At 40.4% G+C, this 25245-nt stretch overlaps 1 protein-coding gene across 4 annotated transcripts in view; it reads left to right on the forward strand.

The window, feature by feature from the left end:
- CDH13 (cadherin 13) overlaps positions 1-25245 on the forward strand; it is a 745597-nt gene that overhangs the window by 441696 nt on the left and 278656 nt on the right. The window contains exon 7 of one of the 4 annotated variants that reach the window (XM_044987232.1): positions 8184-8238. The exons of the other annotated variants lie outside the window; for them this stretch is intronic. Coding sequence (XP_044843167.1) covers positions 8184-8203 — 20 coding nt within the window. The 3' untranslated portion in view covers positions 8204-8238. Of the gene's footprint in view, positions 1-8183; positions 8239-25245 lie in introns of those variants that run through there. 4 annotated transcript variants of the gene reach the window in all.

Genomic DNA, 25245 nt, shown 5'->3' on the forward strand with positions numbered 1-25245 from the left:
GACAGGGTGAATATTGTGGTGCCAGGGTGTCATACACGGGGTCCACAAAGTTTCCGTGACTGTTTTCTGTCCAGAGCTTTTTTTATGAAATTACCTTACTATGGTACTTTTCTTTCATACTGTATTGCATAAAACTTTAATTAATGATACTTTTTCTTGCAATCAAATGTTAATTGTGCAGTGCCCACAGCATCTTTGCTGGGGAGCTTGATGAATAAAAGTATTGATTTATTCCCCCAGATTCCCCCACAATGAGTTCTCTCTAAGCTCCCACATCGCTTTCTCCCTCCTCAAACATTGTTGGAGTGCGGTGCAGGCTATTAAAATAAAATCACAGAAATTACATGTCTTTCAATTAAAACGCTGTACAGTACTGTAAAGTTTCAAATCCAAGACTAAATTGCACTTGTGCCTGATCCTGGAAATGTTTATTCCCAAATCCATCGTCCATAAAAATCATTGGCTTCACCGGACATTAGATTGGGTCCTTGCTGTCCAGCATTGCTTGGTAGTTTATGGGATTATTTACATCCGTAATCACTGTGGTTGTTAGCATTTGCAAGATCAGGCCCATAATCCTACAGATTATTCAGGTTAGGTAGTAAGCACTACAATCAGCAGAAACTGTTTGCAGGATTGGCAGGATTGAGAAACTGAGCTGTGTGGACAGTGCTTGCTTTTGGTTTCCTCCCTTGACAGAGAGCAGTTCATCTTCTTAAGAGGGAAAAAGACTTCCTATTAAATTATTTAATATTTAATTATACTTAGAAACTCTGGTACTGAGCACCTGATTTCAGTATTCGGTATCTAGCAGAATTGGACATTTAGATCACCAGAGTTTCTTCAGCATTATGGACATTTTTGCACAAAGCAAATTAAATGGCTGGCTTTTGAAAGTCTAATTTTTAACTAAAAACCTGCATGATCGTTGACATATTAAAAACCACTATCTAGTTCATCTGTTGATCTCAAACTGGTGAAAAAATAAAAGTGTTACCATCTGATGACTTCTCAGTACATTGCATGAAATTAGTTTGATGGATCTTGTCCACATCTGAAAGCCACAACAGAGCTCTTGTTGGCAAACTAAACATAGGTGAGTTAGAAACCAAACTTCTGTAGATAACTGTGTCTCCTGGACATTGCTGAATTGAGCTGAGTGCGAAATGGCTTTACTGTCCGCTAAAATTTTAAAGACTTTAGAAAATATTCCTGCCTCAAATTAGGTGGAAAAGTTTGTTTTAAAAATGTTCATATCCCAAGTAGTGTGTGTGTTTTAAGGGATTTATTAACCATATAAGAAATTTGTTAAAGGTTATTTGAAATATTTTGGCTTTTTTTAAAAAAGTACAATAATTAGCTTAAATTTCTAAAGAAAAAATCATTCCAAACCAGAGAACTGAACATTTTGATTTTTAGAAATATCAAAATGGGATGGTTTGACAACTTCAAAACTTATGCAAAAACTTTTTAAGTAGAGATATTTGAAACTGACCCTTTCCCACAAAAATGTTTGGTTTAGATAAATCTGCATTTTGAAATGAAAAAAATATGTAGTAAGAAATTCCTGACGAGCTATAGTGCTGAAGCACATTAGTGGGGTGCCATGGAGAAGTTTGCACCTAAAGTTCTGTGCTGGACCACTTGTGTGAATGAACAAGAATCTCTCTCTGTTTTAGGGTTTTGCATTGTTGCCTGTCACTCTTGTACATGAGCACCTTCCACGTTGAATTGGCAAAGCAAAGTCATTAGTGGACTTCAAAGAGTCTATGGGTATGTCTGCAATGCAGCTGGGAGGTGTGATTTCCAGCACAGGTAGCCATGCTTGCCCTAGCTATGATCAAACCAGTGTGCTAAAAATGGCAGTGTGGATGTTACTGAATGGGTGGCAACACAGGCTAGCTACCCAAGGTTAGACCCAGGGAGTCAGGTGAGCTTGGACTTGTGGCTTGCCTGAGTTGACACCCATGCCACCATATCAGTGCTGCTATTTTTAGTGCGCTAGCTTGAGCAGCACTAGAGTGTGTCTTTCTACCCATGTTGGGAATCACACCTCCCAGCTGCAGCGTAGACATACCCTACAGGTCTTACACCATTTGGGATTATAGTAAGATATGCTTGGTGATGATGGGGATGATTTGGGAGATGGGAAAAGCTGTCTTCCATGAGCATTCAATTACCAAGTGTGAGAAACAGTGGGACCACAGCTACTGACAACAAAAGCAATACTGGCCCCTCAGCATTTCTTGCAGAAAGTGTAATGGGTCATGAAATTGTATAAATTACTATTTGGACATGCTTGCAAACATTTTTTTTTGCAAACTTCTTGCTTTCTTAATTTAAAAAGTTTTGCCTCTTTGCTTTCAAGTTGAAATATATCTTGGTTTCTGTTGTTGTAGTTGTTGTTGTTTGTTTCCTTTTTCTTTTTTCATTTTCTTTTCGTTTTCTTTTTTTGTTTTTTTAAACAAATCTGTAACCTTGATATGATAAACTATAAAATATGGCTATGGTCATCTTTTGAGTCTCATTCAACGATTCTCAGCTGCTGTAAACTGGCACAGCTCTGTTGACTTCATGGAAGCTGCACCAGTTTACACAGGTTGTGAATGTGACCATATGCTCTTAGCACACAAAAAACAAAAACAAAACAAAAAACAAAAGAGAGAGAGAGAGAAATCAGCACTTTTCCACCCCAGTTTTATATTTTTAAAGTCGTGTCCTTGGTAGTTTAGTTTATTAACCCTTCAGCTCTTATTTTCTCATTGCCACACTGCATCCAATAAGCCAGGTCAGAGATGATCAACCTCCAACTTCATCATTATTAAATAGAACTCTATCTCCTTCCAGTTTGTCCTTGTGAGGAAGACTTTTAGAATTAAGTTTGCAACTTTTCCTTTTATTCACAACATTTAAGAATTGATTTCTCTGCTTACATTTTGTCTAACTTGTCAGTACAGACATTAGGGGAAACATTTCATTTTGGTGCCCTTTCCCCAAACAGTGATGCTAGGAATTATCCACTATACTTCTGGAGCGCCCTTCATCATAGTATCTGAGCACCATGTACAGGTGCCAAGATTCAGGCAGAAATGTTCATAGTAGGTTAGGACCTTTTTTTGGGAATGGGTGACAGGGTGGATCACTTGATAATTACCTGTTCTGGTTATTCCCTCTGGGGCACCTGGCATTGGCCACTGTTGGAAGACAGGATCCTGGGCTAGATGGACCTTTAGTCTGACCCAGTATTGCCATTCTTATGTTTACTGTAGTATTCATTACTAAATTTTCATGTATTCGGTTTTATGGGAAAGCTTTTCCAAAATGGTGAGTCAATCGGTATTCTCTGAAAAAGACCTGTGTCACCTCATCCAGTAGTAGGTTCCACATTACAGCACCCTCAACAGAGAATGACTTCATTCAGGCTCACTCTGAGCAGTAGCAGCTGTATTGCTACGGAAGAACGTTGCTGTTTTCAATGGGTTAGGAGTGGTGAGTATGAGGTGGCTGTGGCCAGTCTTGAGGGCCTTAAATATTATTTCCTTGGCAGTGGGAATGGGACGGGGGAAATGTTCATAGTAGGTTAGGAGCCGGGGGTAGGGATAGCTCAGTGGTTTGAGCATTGGCCTGCTAAACCCAGGGTTGTGAGTTCAATCCTTGAGGGGGCCACTTAGGGATCTGGGCCAAAAATTGGTCCTGCTAATGAAGGCAGGGGGCTGGACTCAATGACCTTTCAAGGTCCCTTCCAGTTCTAGGAGATTGGTATATCTCCAATTATTACCTTTAAAAAACAGCATCCCCTCCAAGCCCCTGCTGTCTCAAGTTCTCATTTTGGATTTTTTTAAATCAGCAAATGTGGGGGACGAGGGGGAGGACAGAGGGACAGTCTATCTAAATGCTATTAAATTAGCTCAGGCTGCAGAAGCCAAAGAGCTGGAGCACATAAAAAAGGATTAATTAAGGGAACCAGAATTAGATTTTTTTTAATGCTTAAATAATATTCTCTTTCAAAGCTAGTAAACCGTAGCTGAAGGCTAGTCCTTGACATGCTCTAAGAATTCTGACCTGTTGAATGCTAAGTAGATGGTATGGACCAATAGTAATGAGGCTCTATGAAGCAGTCTCCTTATCACAGCTAACCAAAAAAAAGAAAAAAAAAAGGCAAGAAAGAGAAAGGAAGAAAAAAGTTTTATAGTCAGCTACTATGCCTTGGGACACAGAATTTGCATATGGCCTAAAACTGCTGATCAGAGCTAATCTCCATGATCATTATAGCTTGAAAAGAGGCTTAATATTCAAGATTTTCTGAACTTTTTCTAAACAAAATAGGCTGCACGAAAGTGGGTCATTAATGAGCCAGTAGCATACACTGCTACTGACTGTTTTAATGGCTTGATACTGAAGAGTGATGCATTGTGTGACACCCGGCACTAGATAAAATCTCTCGCAGAACTTTGCTGTCAGGGATTTGTTTAGTTTTTCCCTAAGTCTGTGTCCAGGCATGCTCTCCCTCAAACCTTTCTAATGAGTCCTGGGATGACACGAGATAGTGACCAAGGCTGTCTCATGTGATCTTGGCTGCAGAAGTGCTCGTTGTGAATGCCAGCAGATACCCTTAGAGCAGGTTTCTCAAACTGTGGGTCAGGACCCCAAAGTGGGACATCAAAGCTGGTGTTAGACTTGCTGGGGACCAGGGTCCAAACTCCACTGCCTGGGCTGAAGCCGAAGCCCGAGCCCCACTTTCCAGGGCTAAGATTATATGCCCCCAACCCAGGCAGACGCTCTTGGGCTTCAGCTTTGGCTCCTCTCCCCACCACCTGGGGTGGCAGCGCTCAGGCAGGCTTGGGCTTTGGTTCTCCCCCCACCCTCCCCGGGTTGTATAGTAATTTTTGTTGTCAGAAGGGGATCACGGTGCAATTAAGTTTGAGAACTGTTGCCTTAGAGTCTCTTCTTTTTGACAGCTTGCATGAATCTTCTCTCTTCTTCTTTTTATTGTTATTGAATGGAAGCAAAGGATCTAACACTTTTTGAAAAGTTGTTTTCCTGGTGTTGAGTGTTTCATGTGCAAAGAGTGAAGCTGAATGCCAGTTAAGTTGAACAAGTGGAACTTTATTAAACCCTGTGGGCTGCTCTGTCCATGTGTCTGAGATGCTTCTAGCCTACTACATCACATTCCCTGTTCCATTTGTGTTCCTTTCAGTGACAGTCCTTCCAGGAAACATGGAGCTCCGGACTGCAGTTCCACTGATCATGATAACCTTCCCTATTTTACAAACCTTTAAACATTTTGAACAAATTATTTCTGGCTGAGACTGCCCCGCCCCACCTGGTGTTCCTTTGGCCATAGGTTGCTAGCATATAGCCAAGTGAGAGGCTTATCCTTACCACAGACTCAACTGGTGATAGTCTCATCTTCTCAGCAAGTGACCACACTTGGAGTGACCTATCTCTGTTTTCCTGTCACCTGTCTCAGAGTCTAGCAAACTGTCTGTGGAGACTCCTCCCTGCCTGTGGGTTGGCCTCTGGATGATTTGCTATCTTTCCATTCTGTGATTGCGTCTGCTTGCTTGTAAGTGGCCTGTTCCTTCAGATCACTTGTTCCTCTTGAGTAGTCACCTCATATGACCTCAGTACCACTGCACCCCTCATGAATCCTTTAGTCCACTCTTCTTGGTGTCTCTCTAATGGCTGTACCCTCACACATGTGCCTGTCTCCAGGGCTGGTAAGTCCTTGGCTGACCTGTCATACTCTAGTGCCTGCTTTCCCTGATTGTTGGTCATCTTCTCTCGACAGTGTCCCCATCCTTGTTGCTGAGGCAGATATCTCCTCACTGGTAGCAGGGTTTTCATCGTCCTTCATCCATCTGTGCCTGTGTTGTACTGTTTTGGCACCACTGTTTTGGGGTATACTTGTGTTCCAGAAATACTAACAAGTTGTCTGAACCAGAAGGAGGAGGTTTGTGTAACAGTCTCTTAGCTGTTTTCAAAGCTGATTCCACTTTGCCATATCTCTGAGGGTATGTGTGGTGCAAGGTAGTGTGGTGGTCAAACTCCCATTTGTATGCAAATTCCTTGCATTCTTCTGAGGCAAATTGGGATCTGTTGTCAGTGAACAGATGGTCCAGAATGCCATATTTCACAAAGTGGTCCTGCAGTGTGCCAATCACTGGCTTGCTTTTTGTATCAGGCATGGCATCAACCTCCCAAAAATGTGAGTAGTATTCTACTGTAAAGTACACCTTTTCCCATGGTTGGGTGGGGAGTTCATGTGGTAACGGTGTTTTTCTGCTGGCAGTTATCACATGAACGGCAGGTGTCACACCCTTTAATCAAGAAGTGGAATTGTGTATTCATTCCCAGTCAGTAAACACACTATTGAGCCCATCTAAGACAGCTGTCAATGCCCAGGTGTGGGGTATGTATTTTGTTGCATGACATCATCATATAATGAGGCAGGAACAGTAGCTCTCTCTTCTCAAAATATGATTCCATCCTGCACGCTCAGCTCATCTTTAATTTGAAAATATGGTTCTGCTTCTACGGATACTTGGCTTTTGTCCTCTGGCCACCCTGCGACTATTGCTCTCTTGGCTGCCTGTGATTGGACATCCTTTTCCGTAACCTCTTTGATTTCCATCCTCTACAGAAGCTGGGAGATAGCACAGCATGTTAATAGATTCAGTGTCCTAATCTCTTCCGCCAACTCACTCATGCTGGGTATATATGCCCTACTCAGGGTGTCAGCTAACACTAGTAGCCACCCTGGACAATATCTGATCTCTACCTGGTAATGCTGTAGGCACATCAACAAGCACTGAAATCTCTTTGGAGCAATAAGAAGGGGCTTTGCCATTCTTGTCTCTAGAGGTTCATGATCTGATTACACTATTAATGAGTAGTCATAGGTGTACTGATGTAATTACTACTCTTCAACTACCACAGCCACAGTCAGTCTCTGACAGGGCTCTGCTAATATAAGTGACCTGCTGCTCTTGCAAAACAGAAAATAGCTGCACCTATTCCTCTCTCCAGTGCATCACACTGGAATATCCATGGCTCTCCTGGCTCATAGTACTTCAGGACAGGAGTATCCATTATAATTTCTTTCAGCATATCAAATGCTTGCTGTTGAGGACCTGCCCAGTCCCACCCAACATTCTGCCTTATGAGCTAACATACAGGTTATGCTACTGCAGCCAAGTGTGGACAGAACTGGAACAGAAAATGTATCATTACTGTGAAGCTCTGTGCCATCCACGAGAGCTTGATCTTGTTGGGAATCTGCTTTCAGGCCCTCTGCTGTGGGCAGATGTCCAATGTATGTCACTTCAAGCTGTTTGAGTCACATTTTTGGGGGGTTGAGTTTTATATTCTCATCCCTGTATTTCTGTAGAAAAGCTTTTATAGTTTTCATTCATGGTCTCATTCGGCTTCTGTTTCATTGCTCTCTTCACCTAAAATGCGGATATCATCTTCCGTTGTTTTCACCTCAGGCAGTTTTTCCAGTGCATGAGTGAGTCTTCTCTGGAACATCTCTGGTTCTTGGCTTATGCCAATCACCATGCATAGCCTTCTGTAATGGCCAAATGGTGTTGCAAAAGTTGTCAGCATGCTGGATTCTTTATCCAGGCTTATGTGCCAAAATCAATTTCTCACCTCACAGACCATAAAGATTCTGGCTTTGGAGAGTTCTGGCAAGATGTCATCAATTGTGGGCAGTCAATAGTGGCATCTTTTCAATGCTCAGTTCACTGGCTTAGGTTATTTGTAGATGCATAATTTGCATGATGGTTTCTTTACCACCAATATGCTGCTTACCTAGACTTTACTGGTGCTATGATATCCCTGCTCACTTCCACTGTTTGCAAACCAGACAGCAGGGTTCAATCTATAGATTCCTTTATGAACCATGCCCAGTAGAATTAATACATTCTTCCTTATTTCATTAGTCCTTTGAACTATTGCAGAAGCTAAAAGCCTACAAGACTTTCTTTAGGGGATACACTTGCATCTCAGTACAAAGTTAGAGGTATTTTTAAAACACGTGGGACTCTTGGTCAAAAGTTTTCTATTGAAATGTTTTGTCAATTGAAATGACTTTCTGAGAAAATGGATACATTCTTTTTTGTTGGATTGTTTTGTTTGTTTTCCCATTAAAAACATTTTTGCTTTTGTTTTTTTTTCAGTTTTTCCTGACCAGCTATAGAGAAACACTAATGGCTATAAGTGTTTGGCTCCTTTGTGGAGGCATAGATGGAAGGTAGGGTTGAAAAACTTTTCTGCCCCAACTCCAATGTAGGAGCCTGACAGTTAAAGTATTTGCGTTCATAGATTCCAAGGCAGAAGGAACCATTGTGATCCTGTAGTCTGACATCCTCTACAACATAGGCATAGAACTTCCCCAAAATAATTCCCAGAACAGATCTTTTAGAAAATATTTAATCTTCATTTAAAAATTGTCAATGATTGAGAATCCACCACAACCCTTGGTAAATTGTTCCAATGGCTAATTACTCTCACTGTTAAAAAAACATTACCTTATTTCAGTCTGAATTTGTCTAGTTTCAACTTCCAGCCATTACATTGTATTATACCTTTCTCTGCTAGATTGAAAAGCCCATTATTAAATATTTGTTCCTCATGTAGATACTTAGACTGTAATCAACTCCAAACTTCTTTGTTAAGCTACATATATTGAATTCTTTGGGTCTGTTACTAGAAGGCATATCTTCTAATTCTTTAATCATTCTCATGGCTTTTCTCTGAACCCTCTCCAGTTTATCAACATCCTTCTTGAATTGTGGGCTCAAGAAGTGAACACCATATTCTAGCAACAATCATACCAGTGCCAAATGTAGAGGTAGAATAACCTTCCTTCTACTCCTTGAGATTCCTGTGTTTATGCATCCCAGGATCACATTAGCTCTCTTTGGCCACAGTATTATTCCTCAGAGCACTGTTAACTTGTCTGCATTGCAAATGTTGTGTATATTGCCATGCACTAAATCACAAGAGGCTGACGATGTATTTTTAGCTTGTTTTTATTTCATTCATTTCTTATATGGTAATATAATTAGCAGGTTCAACTGAGATTTTTTTTAAGCTAAGGGATTGTAGAAACTGAGCATCCATCTACTTTGAAATTCTCAGCTTTTCTGTGAGTTCTGTAATTATTGTGAACGTTAGCCTTCTCAGTGGCCTGTTAGGAGCTGTCTGATTAGGAAGCCATTTGCAAGATTCAACAGCAATAACTTTATTGCTACTACATACTATGAACAATGTTACATATTTGTATATGCAACTCCTCTACACAGCAGTTGTGATGGGTGCCTCTGATAGCTGTGTTCTATAATAAATCATATCTATGGGCCAATTATTCTCTCTTTCGTTTTTAACATGAGTATTTCTAAGCATACCTAGCATACCACCAGTTCTTGCTTTTTATTTTGTATTGGATTTGAGATTGTACAGAAATGGCTGCTGTTGCTGGAGACTCCAAAATGCCCTGGCAACTGCCAAGATCTCTGTAGCCATAAGGAGAGTGAGGATGTTTCTACATACTCATATTGCACATGCAGTATGTATATTTATTTACTTTCCTTACATTGATAAAATTATGTTACACAGTTGACTTGTAGATAGTGGTTATTTTTTTTTAACCAAAAGTTAGATATGCAAGTGGTCTTCTGAATAAAGCTTCCATTTGGGCTTGTACAAATACCACTCTGTTTTCTGTCATGATTTTAATAATATTATGCACTATAAAAGTTACTGCTCTATGTTGCTGGAGATTTTGAAGGTCGCTGCTAAGCGTTTACTATTTGGGATAATAACAGAGATGGCTGAGTAAGAGAAATAGCTGTGTATAAGTTAAATAGGGAACTGTCAAGAAAATTCAGCCTTCATCATAAATTAGAGAGTATTTCATGTTATATGGTATGAAGAATCTTCTGATTCCCACCTATATGTTTTGTGGTTCCTTATCAGAGTTTTTATTATTATTATTACTTGTATCTTGAGGTAAGCTGAAGTTAAGATACTATCATTTAAAAACAGAATGTTAGAAAAAAGCCATAATTCATGGCCGCATATCTCTTGTAGTCTAATATGGCTTTTAGGAAGTATAGAGTTACTTTTGATATGCATAATAATCTGCAAGAAGCATGTCCATTTTCTAAAAGATGCATTATTCAGTGAAGTGTCATATATAGTCTTTTAGACCATTACTTGCCATTATAGATTTGGGATGGTGCACGGGGAGGGGTTATAAGGAAGGTCAAGTAGAAGCTTGCAGTTTGGAGACATTAACTAAGATAATACGCTGTAAAAGAATTAATTACTCCATTTGAAGCATGACAAGGAAAAGAAGTTTTATGAGGTCTTTGGAACATGGAAGCAATCCACTACTGATCCCTTGTTAAAGATTACCTTTAAGATTACCCCTCTGGTTCCCCTTGAGAAGTCCATAATGTATGGCCTCACATTACTATAGAGAATAAAACTTCTTAATATTTCATTTTTATAAAAGAAATTGCAGCCTTCATAGAGAAGTTTGACTATAATTGGTCAAATGCCATGATCATTTATTGAATTCTGAACAGATGTTTGGTTTGATCATGTTCATGCCCCCTTTTATTCACAAACATCAGTATGAATGCTTTGGTTTTGATTGGCATAAATGTCTGGGAAACAGGCGTTCTTCACTGATGTGTTCCTCATCCAGAGGACTGGCACAAGGGGCTTTGTACCACTGAACATCCTGTGCTGGGGCTTAAGTGAGACATAAGTGGTGCACAGTCCTTGTGCTAACTTTCTGCACAAGGGTGATTTTTTTACCTATTCTGTTCATTTATATTTGAACAAGAAAACACTATTTGTTAGATGCTACTCATCAGAAATAATTGGCTATTTTCTCATTTTAGAAGTTTGTTTTCCAGTCAGAAAACATTAGTGCTGTCAACTGTTATGTTTTATTGCAAATCTCAAGATATTTGATATTTTACTTAAAGCTCCACCTCCTGGACGCAAGTGATTGTGTGAAAATCGCAGTTTTCATGTATTAAAAAAAATGTTTCTAGCCCTTATGATTGCAGAGGAAGGTGTTCAAATGTGACCTCAGTGCACTGTGAGGACTGAAAAATCAGAAGATATTTTTTAAAAAATCACATGTATTATTTTTTTCAAGTCAATCTCATAATTTTGGGGGCCTAACTAATAATTTTTGAACATTTGTGGCTGGCAATACAAGAACAGGGACAATACCATGTGGCTTAAAATACTACTTTTTAATGCTGTTTGAGAATTTGTCATCAGAAAATGCCGGATTGTCAAAAATGAAAGTTTTTCATGGAAAAAGATCAGTTTCAGCGAATTTTTGACTTGAAAAATGTTTTTTAAAAGTTTCAAAATTGTTGAAATGAAAAATTCTGGGTTTTCAGTTACAAATGCCTTTCAGTTTAATTCAAGCTACTCATAATAAAGTATTAAGAATAAAAAATGGTCAAATCAAAATTAGTGTTTCAAAATTATCAAAATGAAATGTTTTGTCTGAGCCAAGATTATTTTTTTTGCACATTTGGTTCATAATCATTTTTTCCAGATGTTGACTTTTTGTTCCAATTTGGAATAGGAAATATTTTAAAACTGTTGAAAATTTTCATGGGATGGGAAAACCTTATCCCACTGTGCTCTGCTAGTCACATGCTATAAATAGTCGGAGAGCCTGCAAATATTTGAATAATTTGGTTGATGTCAAGGTAATTGTTATGCATGTGTATTGTATGCTCACACAGCTGAGCATGTATGTGCATTCTAATACCAGAAGTTTTTCAGTCACTATAGGAACACCACCTCCTGAGCACCAGTAGCTTGGTTGACTGAAGCATTCTTCTGTCGATCTAACTGCATCTACATGGGAGATGAGGGTGGCAGAGCTATGGGACAAGGGATATGCATTTTTCATATGCATGAGCATCTTAGCTATATCAACTTAAATTTTAAGCATAGACCAGGCCTAACTGTTGACATGCAGAGTTAAAAAATGTTTTTCCACTATATTGTCTCCAAATCTTATTTCTAATCATTCATAATTTTATGAACTCAAATGATTTTTTTGTTTAGTGTTTAGCAAAGGCACTACAATGTCAGCTAAGAGCATTTCGACATTGAGTTCAGGGAAGCAATGTTTTGTTGATTCTCTTCACTAGATAAGTTATTCTAGGAGTATAACTCATAAATGGATGAAATTTTCCAAAACAAAATACATTTATGAGCACAGAACAAGTGTGAGAAATTGCATCCCTGAGGAAAATTCGTTCCATAGGATCTATACAGGGGATTGTTTAGTCAATTTAACTACAGAAGGAACTACTATAAACTACTATAATAAAATATACCCACTTGGAATTCTTAAGTAATTTAGAAGGATATTCCAAGCTTAAAAAAAAATGATAGGACCATTTCATGTTTTATTTTACTTCATTAATATATTGCACCTTAAGAAATACACAAGACTATGAAAAGCTGCATTAATAAATAAATACGTTTTGTGTTCAAAGTCGTATACTCTTAAAGTTTAGAATCTTAGGACAACGGACTTTTAAAGCCTGACTGAATAATTACACTATGTACATTATATTGTTAAATGCTGAATGACATGGAGCCAAATGCAATCTCCATAATTTTTATTATATAATAAACTAATTTATGAAAGAAGACAGTTCATCATTCCCCTTAATTATTGGAGGTGGGTGGAATTTTATGTATATTGATGACTGAATTTTAAGGCTTGTTATTTTTAACATTTTGAGAAACAGTGTAACAATGATGTTTGTATCCATTATTATAATAGTGGTATCATTCAGATTTAAGGGTTTGTTTTATTTTAGCTCTGTTCTAAACCTGGGATGTGTTACAGTTTATCTTTTAGCTGTAAAATTTCTATCCATTCCAGAGTGAAATCTTGACTTCATTAAGTCAATGGGAAGTTTGCCACTGCTTGCAGTGAGATCAGGCTCTCATCCCAGAAGTTAAACATGTATAATTCTAAAGTTGTATTAATCACATTTTCAAATAGAAATCAGTTTAATATGGGAGAAATTCACCCCTGTGCAGAGAACCAGCAAAAGTCCCACACACCACCTAAGTCCCCTATGAGACCTTAAAATGGTCCCCAAAATAACACTAAGTCAGTCTCAGGTGGTGCATGATACTTATACTGTTCTCTGCACAGGGGTGAATTTCACCCTCCATGCACACAACTCTCTCTCGACTCTGAATTCCAGCTCTCCCTGTATATGCAGAACTCAATGGAGAGAGTAAGATATTTAGTGTCAAATTCTGCCCTGAACATCCAAGAATAGAATGTTGCCCCTTACAGTCCTTTTTTCACAGTTTTCTTTTTCACGCTGAACAGCTTCATGTTTTTTAAATGAAACTCTATGTGCTGTTAGGTTTTTTTTGGTAGACTGGGTCCATTAAGCATTCTTGTAACAATTGGCAATTAGTTTAAAACATTTTTAATGCCCATTATATGATGCAAGTGTAAATCCACATGTAGTATAGTGATTGTTGAAAAGATGTGTGGTGGGCTTGTATGAACCCTACACTGGGCCAGATAGGGGTTAAGAAGCAGTTTTGGGCCTAGGTGACTCTGCTGTGCTGCACTTGCAGAACCTGCTTCAGCTGGAGGAGGGGAGCTTTTAAAGAGAGCCAGACAGCCTAGAAGTGGGGTAATCAGCAGGGGCGGCTCCAGGCCCCAGCACGCCAAGTGCATGCTTGGGGTGGCATGCCGCGGGGGGCACTTTGCCAGTCGCCGGGAAGGCGGCAGGCAGAGTGCCTTCGGCGGCATGCCTGCAGTGGGTCTGCTGGTTCCGTGGCTCCACCGAAGCCGCAGGACCAGCGGACCCTCTGCAGGCACGCCTGCGGGAGGTTCACCGGAGCCATGGGACCAGCGGACCCTCCGTAGGCACGCCTGCAGGAGGTCCACCGGAGCCGCGGGACCAGCGAGCGGCAGAGCGCCCTCCGCGGCATGATGCCGTGTTTGGGGAGGCGAAATGTCTAGAGCTGCCCCTGGTAATCAGGAGAGGAGGAGAGACTGATCCTGGGAGCTCCTGAGTAAGGGTACAGGAGAAGTCCTGACTGCAGGGAGAGGTCTGTAAACAGCAGCTATCCCAGGCCTAGAAGAGGCACTAGCCCCTTTCCCTAGGGCTAGGGAACCCTTCTCTCTAACTTTGGGGGATCATTTGTGAGGTTTTTTGAACATGCCTTAGACTGGGAAAGTAAGTGGTAGGAAGTTTCCCAGAATGCAAAGGTGTTTGCTATAGCTGCCTCCTTTATGATCTTGGGTTGGAACTTGGTGAAAGGGATAGGCCCTAGCTCTCCTACAAACCATCCTTTCATGAATGGAGTGCAAACCCCTCTTCCCCTCCCACCCTTGGAGATAGAGACCTGGTCTACACTGGGAGTGAGGAGGGGATCAATCTAAGATATGCAACTTCAGCTACGAGAATAGCGTAGCTGAAGTTGACGTATCTTAGATCGACTTAGATTGACTTATTTCGCGTCCTTGTGAAACTGTCAACTCCGCTTCCGCCTCTCGCCCTGGTGGAGTTCCGGAGTCGACGGGGAACGCGTTCGGGGATTGATATATTGCGTCTAGACAAGACGCAATACATCGATCCCCGATAGATCGATCACTACCCACCAATCCGGCAGGTAGTGTAGACATACCCAGAGACAAGACCCGAATCAAGGGTGTGCCAGCCACAAGAGCCCGGGAGGTGGGTTGAAGACCCTTTCTTCTGTGGGGAAGTTGGATTTATATATATATATATATAAGTTGGATTTTACCCCATAAGGGGGCAAACCCAACTGATGACCTGGCCAGAGGGCCAGCCCCTGTCACAGGAGGGTTTCTGCTACTCACTTCTAAGGCATGTGAACTTGATGTGGACATTACAGAGGAGTCAAATGAAGCATACATTTGGTAAGCTTAAAGGCAGGTAGGCACTTTATTTAACTGCTTAAATAACCATCTATAGCTGTATAAGGTTAGAACATAACAACCTAGATACCAAGCAGTATCCCAGCCCAGGGCAATATGCATTGGTTCCATCATATAAAGAAAGTTACCCGTAACAACCTGTCCACTCTAGGCAGTGGAACTCAGTGCAGGGCCAGAGACCCTAGTCCACCTTGTCCTCCTGCAAAAGTTGAGCGTCTAGATGAAGGATACTTCAATATATACAACTATTTGAAGTCAACTTCAAGCTCATCCCTATGCAGCACAGTTGGTCTAAACCAAAGGCTTCTATGAGGGTGTAATAACGATACACTGGCTCACAAAAAACTGTGTACTTGGACACCTCTTCCACAAAGTAGCAGCAAACTAACCAATATAGCACTTGGAATCCCCACCCCTGACCCTTTGGGGAAGGTGGAATAAATCCTGATGGCTCATGCTAAACTGCAGTGTGGGGAAAATTCTTTCCTGAACCCAACGGATGATCAGCCACTAGCCAAAGCACTGCAGGGGACATGGCAGATCTGTGCATAGAAGGGTATTCAGCTAATGAATCAGAGTTGAGTGGTGGATGAGGCTGTAATATGTTTTCTATAGTACAGCATCCTACTGGAGTCCCAGAGGCTGCCATGGACAGAGGAATTCCCTTATATAGCATAAATGTAGTGAAGTTCCACTGCCAAGAAGCTGGGGTGGGAGGACTGGCTGGGATGAGAGATGGTGTGTAGAGAGAGGGCCTCTATATGGTTAACCGCAGATCCCTGCAGATTTGGGATCATAGACATGGAGGGATGGAAAGGACCTTGAGAAGTCCAGTTCCCTGCACTGTAGCAGGCCCAGGCAAACCAAGAACATCTCTGAAAATAAGAATGGCCATATTGGGCCCGACCAAAGGTTCATCTAGCCCAGTATCCTGTATTCCAACAGTGGCCAATGCCAGGTGCCCCAGAGGAAATTAACAGAATAGAGCAAGTGGTCCTTTTCCTGTTGCTCATTCCCAGCTTCTGACAAACAGAGGCTAGGGACACCATCCCTGCCCATCCTGGCTAATAGCCATTGATGGATTTATCCTCTATGAACTTATCTAGTTCTTCTCTGACAGGTGTTTTTAAAAACATTCAGTGGTGGGGATTCTACAACCTCCCTTACTTAGACGCCTATTCCAGAGCTTAACTACTCATAAAGTTAGAAATATTTTCCTAATGTCTAACCTAAATAACTCTTGCTGCAGATTAAAACCATTACTTCTTGTCCTACCTTCAGTAGACATGGAGAACAATAGATCACTGTCCTCTTTATGAACAGGTGTACTTGTGGCACCTTAGAGACTAACAAATTTATTTGAGCATAAGCTTTCGTGGGCTACAGCCCACTAGCCCACGAAAGCTTATGCTCAAATAAATTTGTTAGTCTCTAAGGTGCCACAAGTACTCCTAGTCTGTATCCACAAAAAGAATAACACGGCTGCTACTCTGAAACCTGTCCTCTTTATAACAGCCCTTAACATATTTGAAGATTGTTACCAGGTTCCTCCCCCCTCCCCCGGTCTTCTTTTCTCAAGACTAAAGATATTCATTTTTTTAACCTTTCTTTATATGTCAGGATTTCTAAACTGTTTATTGTTTTCATTGCTCTCGTATGGATTCTCTCTACTTTATCACCATCTTTCCTCAAGTGTGGCACCCAGAATTGGACACAGTTCCCCAGCTGAGGCATCACCAGGGCCGAGAAGACCGGGACAGTTACCTCCCGTGTCTTACATACAACACTCCTGTTAATATACCCAGAATGATATTAGCTTTTTTCACAAATGCATCACATTGTTGACTCATTCAGTGTATGATCTACTATAACTTCCAGATCCCCTTTAACAGTACTACCATCTAGCCAGTTATTCTCCATTTTATAATTGTGCACTTCATTTTTCCTTCCTTAGTGAAGTACTTTGCACTTGTCTTTATTGAGTTTCATCTTGTTAGATTTCGACCATTTCTCCAATTTGTCATGGTTGTTTTCAGTTCTAATCCTGTCTTCCAAAGCTCACTGGAGTAACAATAGCAGTGAAGTCTCAGCAGCATGAATGGCTGCATGACCTCGCCCTGGCTGCCCAGGACCTTAGGTACATTCTCAAGTGTAGCCACCCATGCTGAATCTAGCTTGGGTATGTCTACACAGGATGCAATCACACCTCCCAGTTGCAGTGTAGACATATGCTCACTGTGAATGTTTGCACCAGCTGAGAAGCTGGCCCATTATTGTGACATCTTGGGTAAATTACTTAACTTCCTTGTCCCTCATTTTAGCCATCTATGTATTATGAAGTACAGTAATTCATTGAAGTGAACTAATGTTTAAGGCATTTTGAGATCCTCTCTGTAAAATGAACTGTTGATGTACAGAGTCTTTTTATTATTAGTGCAGATAGTATTACCTCTTGGTATGTCCCACAAGCATATTATATGATGTAATTATTTTGTTGATGCTGTTCTAGATTCTTATCAATCAACAAATCTGGAATAAAAAAAACCCTAAACTCACAAAATTATTTCATTAAACTGTGTATCAGACTCAAAACTTTGACTGCAAAATAGAAATCAGTCATCTTGTTGAAAGATAAAAACCCTGTAGTTTGTCAGCTTCTCTATTTTACTTTAAAAGAATAATGGTATAAAAATAGGCAATTGCCAATCCTTCTTATCTCTGTTCATTCAGATTAAATGAACAGTGACAATCTTTGCTGTGGAGTAATTTGAGTGTCAGTTAAAAGGAAAAAATAACGAAATTACTTATTATAGTAGTGGGCCGTATTGATCGTAGTTTATGAGCACTTAGTTTTCTCTTAGAAGCAATTGCAGATATGTTTACATTTTGCATGAAAAGAAACAACCAGTCTAATCTTAAAATCCACAAGCCCTGGAATGAATCTATTTCACAGCCTGTCTCCCTTGTGAATGTTCTTTCCTGCAGACAGTTAGCTTGGAGAGACAGGTCTGCGAATGTGCCTCATTGGTTGCTGCCAAGTTAGTGTTACAATGTATAATTTAATGAATATTTTAGTTTAATTAATTTAATTATACCCTAGTTCCGGAAATAGTTTTGCAGGTAGCCATTTAAAAAAAGAAACCTGGTCCTTCATTTAGCCCATAAACTATCCACTATGAATACTGGAGCATAAGCTAATATATTTCCCCAGCTGCCTCCCTAAACATTAAAGTGACATAAAAGGCCCAATGATCTGGAACTCTTTTTCCTTGAGATCTGTTAACAAGACTTGCAGCTGTGGCACTGGGAGAGTGAAGTTATTGGGATCTGTATTTCATGGAGTGGAATTATTATATCACTGGATTGTAATTGTCCATGTATCATTTCTTGACTGTTGTTATTCTTACTCATCTTAGGACTCTTTTTAAAACCAAAATATTAGGGTGCACATTCCCCCACCAAGGCACGTGCATAACTCTCGTTGGGCTAAATTCTACATTGATGATAGTGGGATCACACCAGGCATGAATTTAGCCCATTAACTTTAATGAGCATTGAGGAGGAAGAGAGACCTTAGAGCTTCATTCTGCAATGGCAGCTTTTTTCCCCCACCCACTGACTTGTATGGGATCAGGATTGAGCCTGTAGCTAACAAGTCAGTTTGATGTTGGTTTTGAATGAACACACACTTTGAAAAACTTAGATTGCAATTGCCAATCTATAAAACACTGAGATTTTGAATACACCTTTACTTTGATTGTAATTGAATTTCAGGAGCCAGGGAAAGAGGTCTGCCTCTATCACTGTTTCTTTGTGTCCTCCTCTTCACATTTTTTTATACAGATGGTACCTTATTATAATCACACAGGCACAGTACATGAATTTGAGGATTTCTACAAAAAGGATTTTTCCCTTCATTGGCTTCTCATTGCTTTGATGTGCTAATAACTTTTAGGAATAGTTTAGGAATAAATTTAATTGTGAAATAGTCCTCCAGAAGGTGGATATTCAAGGACCGGCATCATTTCAGTGTATTAAATAAGCAAGTGTTACTATGACTATTGCATGTTGTGTCTCTTTAAGTGGAAAAACAGCAAACCAGATGGAGACATACACATTTATGATTCTGGGGTTCCCTAATATATACACACATCCCTTTCTGAATTCTTATGTCTCATTAACATTCTTTTTTAAAGGCTGCCAATGAATTGCAGATAATTAAAGCTCTCGATAAGCTTTGTAATTGTTCTGTTTTAAGTATCCAGCACATTCTTTGTTTGTTCCCCAGAGGAGCCTTCTGGATGCTGGAATACATTTGTTAATATAATGTGGACTTGGGACACTTAAGGTGTCTCATAATGCAACAGGTCTGTTTCTTTTTCTGAAATATGCTGACACAGCATGATCCACTGGCTACAAAGTTCAAGGGAGTGCTGTTGCATGATTTTCCATGATCATGATAATTGACCCAGCCCTGCTATTTTGTCACACAACAATTACACTTTAAAAAAGAAAGAAAGAAAAAAATCTGTCATTTATCAGTACTGTTACAACAATTTCATCTCAACAAACAAGTCCAAGAGGGATATTATTTTTGGTTGCCCCACCCTTTCTTGTTTTTAACCAATTGGGGTGGGTACCCAAACACAAAAATGAGAATTGAAATGTCTATCTAAACATATATGACAGGTCCCCTACTTCACTTACAAAATGGCCAGCCATTTTTTTAAATATGCTGCACAGCTTGTAGTTAATAGAAGCTCAAAAAGATAATGAGTTCTCTATTGCCGAACAGATGTATACAGCTCCTTTTATCATAAGGAATAGGTTTGCGGGAGAACAAATTGCAGTAAGCCTTTGAAATGAGCAGCTTTCCTGTCATCCCTTGCTGTCTCTGATTACATGAAAAAGGGCACTATGGTAACTGAAAAGTCAGTTAGAAAGTGATTAAGTAAAAGTTAAGAAGATATCAAGTAAAATGTATGAAAGAGATGACTATTTTAGTGTGGTGTTCAAAAAAAAAGAGTGAAATGAATTAAGAGGAGATGTATATAAGCTATGGAAAAGTATTGACTCTCTATGTGGTCAGTGGTGCCCTTGGGAACGTTACTGAGAAGGCAAATTCAGATAATTGCTGAGTGTTATATTTGATGTTATCAAGTTGCAGAAGAAAAAAATTAATAAAACTTGGTAATAATGATTTGCTCCTACATAGCTTTTTTTTCAAACAAGCATTGCGAAGATGGTGTAAAAAAATTAGCTAGTCTTTGCTATTGCCCTGTCATATACGCAGGTAATGTTTAGAGATGGTAGGAGTGGAAAGTTGGGATCTGGACTCGTATCCAAATCTGCATTTCCACAAAGTTTGGTGGGTTGGGGAGAAAGCGGGTTTGAATAAGGTGTCAAGTTTGAGCCACCTCAATATTGCCATATCCATTTTTTTAAACTTAAGGATCAGATGAGGGACAGGAAGGGTTAAATGTCTCCTGTGATGGATTCTCTGGTCCATTTCATTTAATAAAAGAACCACAGAACTTTCCCCCATCCAATGTTAAGAACCCAGTTGGTTGGAGAGTCATGAAATGACCCATAAAACACGCAACTGGGCTCTATGGGAACAAAAATGGGGAAAAATGTCATAAAAACATCTTTGTCCCTCTTTTCTTTGCTTTTTGGCTGCTAGATGTTGTTCCTCATTTATGGTTACCCTGGGATGTGCTTCTTCTGGCCAGAATTAAAAACTGTCCAAAGGTCAAGATGGAGTGAGGTCATATATTTTTACTGGACCAACTTCTGTTGGTGAGAGAGACAAGCTTTTGAGCAACACAGAGCTTTTCTTCAGCTCTGGAAAAGGGACTCCCAGCTGCACAGCAACATGCAAGATGGAACAGAGAGTTTACCATAAGTAGTCAGCGAATTTTGTAAGGGGCCATTCAAAGCAGAGTGGCCCTTTCACACCTCTGCAGCCATAGGACAAAAAAAGGCGGATTAGTGGGTTACAGACAGGAGTGGCAGAAGCTCCCTAAAAGTGGGGAGGCCACTGGCATCCTAACTGTGGCCCCGCCCCCTGTGCTGCCCCTTCCCCCCAGCCTTGCCCCCACACCTCTGATTCCCTCCAACTCTTGCCCTCATACTGCCTCTTCCCCAGAAGCCCCTTCCCCTGCGCTGCCACCTCTTCCCCCCCCAAGACCCACCCCTGCGCTCGCTCCTCTCTGCCCCCTTCCCTCATCACTTGCCCTTAGGGCCAGTAAAAGGTGCCCTCCCACTTTTAAAAATGATGACGCCATGGCATTCCGGCGCCCCTCGTTTCAGATTGCTGTAATAAGCCATAAATCCAGTGTCTCCGTTCATTACTCTGCTAGACACTAAAAATCATGGACTGAAGAGAGACATTGGATTTATCGCTTATTACGGTAACCCACTAACCTCCTCTTTTTGTCCTCTGGCTACAGAGGTGTTAACGGGCCACTCTGTCTGGAATGGACCCTTACCATATGCCCTAACTACTTACCCTAAACACACTGTCCCCACCTTGCATTGTGCTGCGACACTGTGACTACCTGTTCCAGACCTGAAGAAGAGCTCTGCCAGGCTGAAAAGCTTGTCTCTCTTACTGACAAAAGTTGGTCCCATAAAAGGAACTGCCTCACTCACCTTGTCTCTCTCTCTTATCCTGGGACCGCCATGGCGACACCTACACTGCATGTCCAAAGGTCACACAGCAAGTGAGGGCACGTCTACACTTAACGCTGCATTGGCACGGCTGCACTGATGCCCTTATGCTGCTGTAGCACTGTAAGGAAGGCGCTCTAAGCTGACAGGAGAGAGCTCTCCTGTCGGAGGAGTTAATCCACCTCCCGAAGAGGTGGTAGCTATGTCGGTGGGAGAAGCTGTTCTGCTGACCCAGTGCAGTCTACAGGGGGAGAGGGGGATAACTAAGTCACTTGGGGGTGCGGATTTTTCACACTCCTCAGCAACGTAGTTATACTGATATAGGTCTACAGTGTAGACCAGCCCTCAGTGTTAGCAGAAGGTCAGCACAGTGAATCCACGTTCAGCTCCGCTGTGAGTGGAACAGACTGTACCTTCCTTCTGAGGCTTTTCATAGCAAAATGAAAGCACAGCTGCCAGGTCCAGTGTGCCAAGCGGAGAGTTTGTGCACTAGATTCATATTTAGAGATTACTTGGAGGAAAGAGAAACTCAGAAGGAGTGGGATGTAATTGTTTCTTAATTAGTTAATATTTTGGCATGGGGTAGAGCTAGATTAGAAAAAATCAAGACATCATATAGACTCGTGAGAATTAGTTTTACTAGTAAGCTATTTGTCAAAGCCTGTAAAATGTAAGGCTGAATTTTCAGTATATATCTTTGTTTGTGCTATTCGTCACACTCAAGTCACTTTGGGAAATGTTTTATTTTTAACATTACAATGATGATTTTCCACCCGCTGCTTAGAAATCATAGTCTGAAATAGTGAGATTACAGTGAAATTATTTGTTTTACTGTAACCACATTCTGCCTGAGTTGCGCATTTAATGTACCTTACATGAGTGTGGTCAAACATCACTGTAATAGATCTTTCCCTAATTTCATTCTATGTTAGCTTTGACTGAGGAGAATAACTCTAATACGACCCTAATGCTCTAACTCCCATTGAAATCAGTGGTCCAAATATTGGCCCCACTGAATTTAATGGACATTTTCTTTGGTTATTCTAGGGCTACATTTGGCCCCAGATTTCATTAACCTTGCAAATCAAATGAGTGTAGTGGTTGACTTTAGTCCTTGTAACACTTTGGCATTACTTTACCACTGTCCTAAACCTGTGGGGCTTAAATTCCCAGGCATGTGCATCTCCCGTTTACTTTATTAGTATATTTTGAATTCAGCTGAACAACTCCTGTTTTCTTTCAGGAACTGGTTGCACAATACAACAACTTGGAAAACATTTAAAAGAGGTAGTAGACCATGCTCATTAGAGTCACATTTTAATGAAATTCTTAATGGCACTTGAAGTGAAAACTACTCCAAATTTGCCTGTAGCAGCTGCAGCAAACATGATACTCATTGCAATCCATTAGGCAGCCCATTATTCCCGATATACAGGTGGACCTCAGTTGCCCTGCTATGAATCACTGTACAGAAACTCTTATTGAGAAACAGTGCCATTCTCTGCGCCACCATTTTTACTATTACATCCACCACTAGATTACAAAATATTTAGTACATTAACAGTTAATTAAAACGACAAAGGCATAGCTTAATAATAAAATACTGACAATGTACAACTGGTTAAATTGTGTTCTGGGGTGTATCCCTCATTAATTTTACTGAATTTTATGCCTGTATCACAGGGCAAAATTTATCCCATTGGGTAAGATTATGATCCGTGGTTAAAAAGCAATAGGATCTATCTTATTTTCTCAGAGTCCAGTCTGGCAAATCCTTCTGGCATGGTACTCCCATGGATTTTAGCAGGAGTGCTGCACCTGGAGAAAATGCAAGATTGGAGCATTTATTTATGGATCCACATGTAAGTAGAGCTGGGCAAATTTTTTTAATAAATTGTTTTTGTCCAAAAAATGCAGTTTAAGACAACACTCCACCTCCCTCCCCAATAACCGTTATCCTAATGGTCAGGGCACTCACTGGAAATGTGGGAATTCCAGGTTCAAATCCCTGCTCTAGAATAGAAACCAGGCTTTTTTGATTCATTGAAAATTCTGAAACAAAATCAGATTCATTTTGACCTGAACCAATTTTTTTTCGGATTTTCTTTTAGAGCTGCCAACAAACTGAAAAATCAGTTATTTACCCAGCTCTGCATGTATCTCCTATCATTTTTAGTGGCTGCATGCATCAGATAGTGACTCTATCCTCTCCCAGTTATTAAGAATGAATGTGAAGCACACACAGCAGTTGCACAAAGATGAAGACATTTTTGAGGGTAAGCAAACAAAGAAAACATCAAAACCTCTCAAGGACAGAATGAAGATTGCTCTTTTCCTCCATTTTATTAAGATTTAACTGGCTTCTGCTGGGTTTTTCACCTCAGAGCATCATTTGCCAAACAGTTTGAGCCTTACCTTTGTTATTTATATAAAGACAAGATATTTATTTCCTTCCTTCATTCAGCATTCCTGCATAACATGATGTTGCCTGGCTTGAGCTCAGCTTTCTCTCCACATGTGCTGATGGGATATGTGGCTCTTAGCATATACTTAAGTATGTCCTGCTGTGGAAACAGTATGTTTGCTTTGACACACGTATGGTTACCTTTGTAAGTTGCTCTGATGCATCAGAATAAGACACTGATGCTGGTGAAAGCTATCTAAGGGCAAAGAGACCCTTTTATTTGCTGTTTGGAAGAGCTGTCTTCAGGCCACACCTAATACAGGATGTGAGAGTGCCTTAAGGTTCCATATACAAATCTTGTTAGCAAATAGCATGACTGAAGAGCTTAACTTCTGCTTGTCACTTCACTTTTTCTAACTGAAACTAAACCTCCAACTGCCAAACTGTTAATGGACTTTAGTATCTGTGACTTTCATGGATTTGTAAAGAGACAAAGTTCATCAGTATCCAAATGATCAGGACAGTCTATAGTCATGTGTTCATTGCTTTTGCTGTGGAGGAAGCTTTATGCCCTCAAATCTCAATAATTTATTTTACTGCACTTTTCTCCTGCCATCTACATGTGAGTCATATCCTGCACCTGGCTGGAGGTGCCTTGCTTCTCTCACTATTGAGCCAGAGTTAGGAAATCAGCTAAGCGTGAGAAAAACAGAAATGGGTCAATGAAGTGTTGGCATGATTTAAATGTGAGTTAGTCTAAGTTGTGGAGTCCAGGTGAAATAATGGTAAGGGTTTAGGTTTGATGACACCAACACTTGCTATCTGCTTTTTGAATGGTGGAAATGTAAAGGAATCTGGTGATTTTTGCACTAGTTAGGGTTGAAACCTCATGAGATTATTGGACACCCCTGAACTGGAAACAGAACACAACCGTTAAACAAAACTGGAGCTGTGGGTACAGATTCAGGGATTCATATCCAATCCTTTCTCTGATACAGATAAACACAATATGTTGGGGAAGAGTCAACATGGCTTTTGTAAAGAGAAATCATGCCTGACCAATCTGTTAGCATTCTTTGAGGGTCTCAATAACCACATGCACAAGGGTGATCTGATCAATATAGTGTACTCGGACTTCAGAAAGCCTTTGATGAGATCCCTCTCCAAA

The sequence above is a fragment of the Mauremys mutica genome, chromosome 14 (genome assembly GCF_020497125.1).
Source record: "Mauremys mutica isolate MM-2020 ecotype Southern chromosome 14, ASM2049712v1, whole genome shotgun sequence".
Taxonomy (NCBI): Eukaryota; Metazoa; Chordata; order Testudines; family Geoemydidae; genus Mauremys; species Mauremys mutica.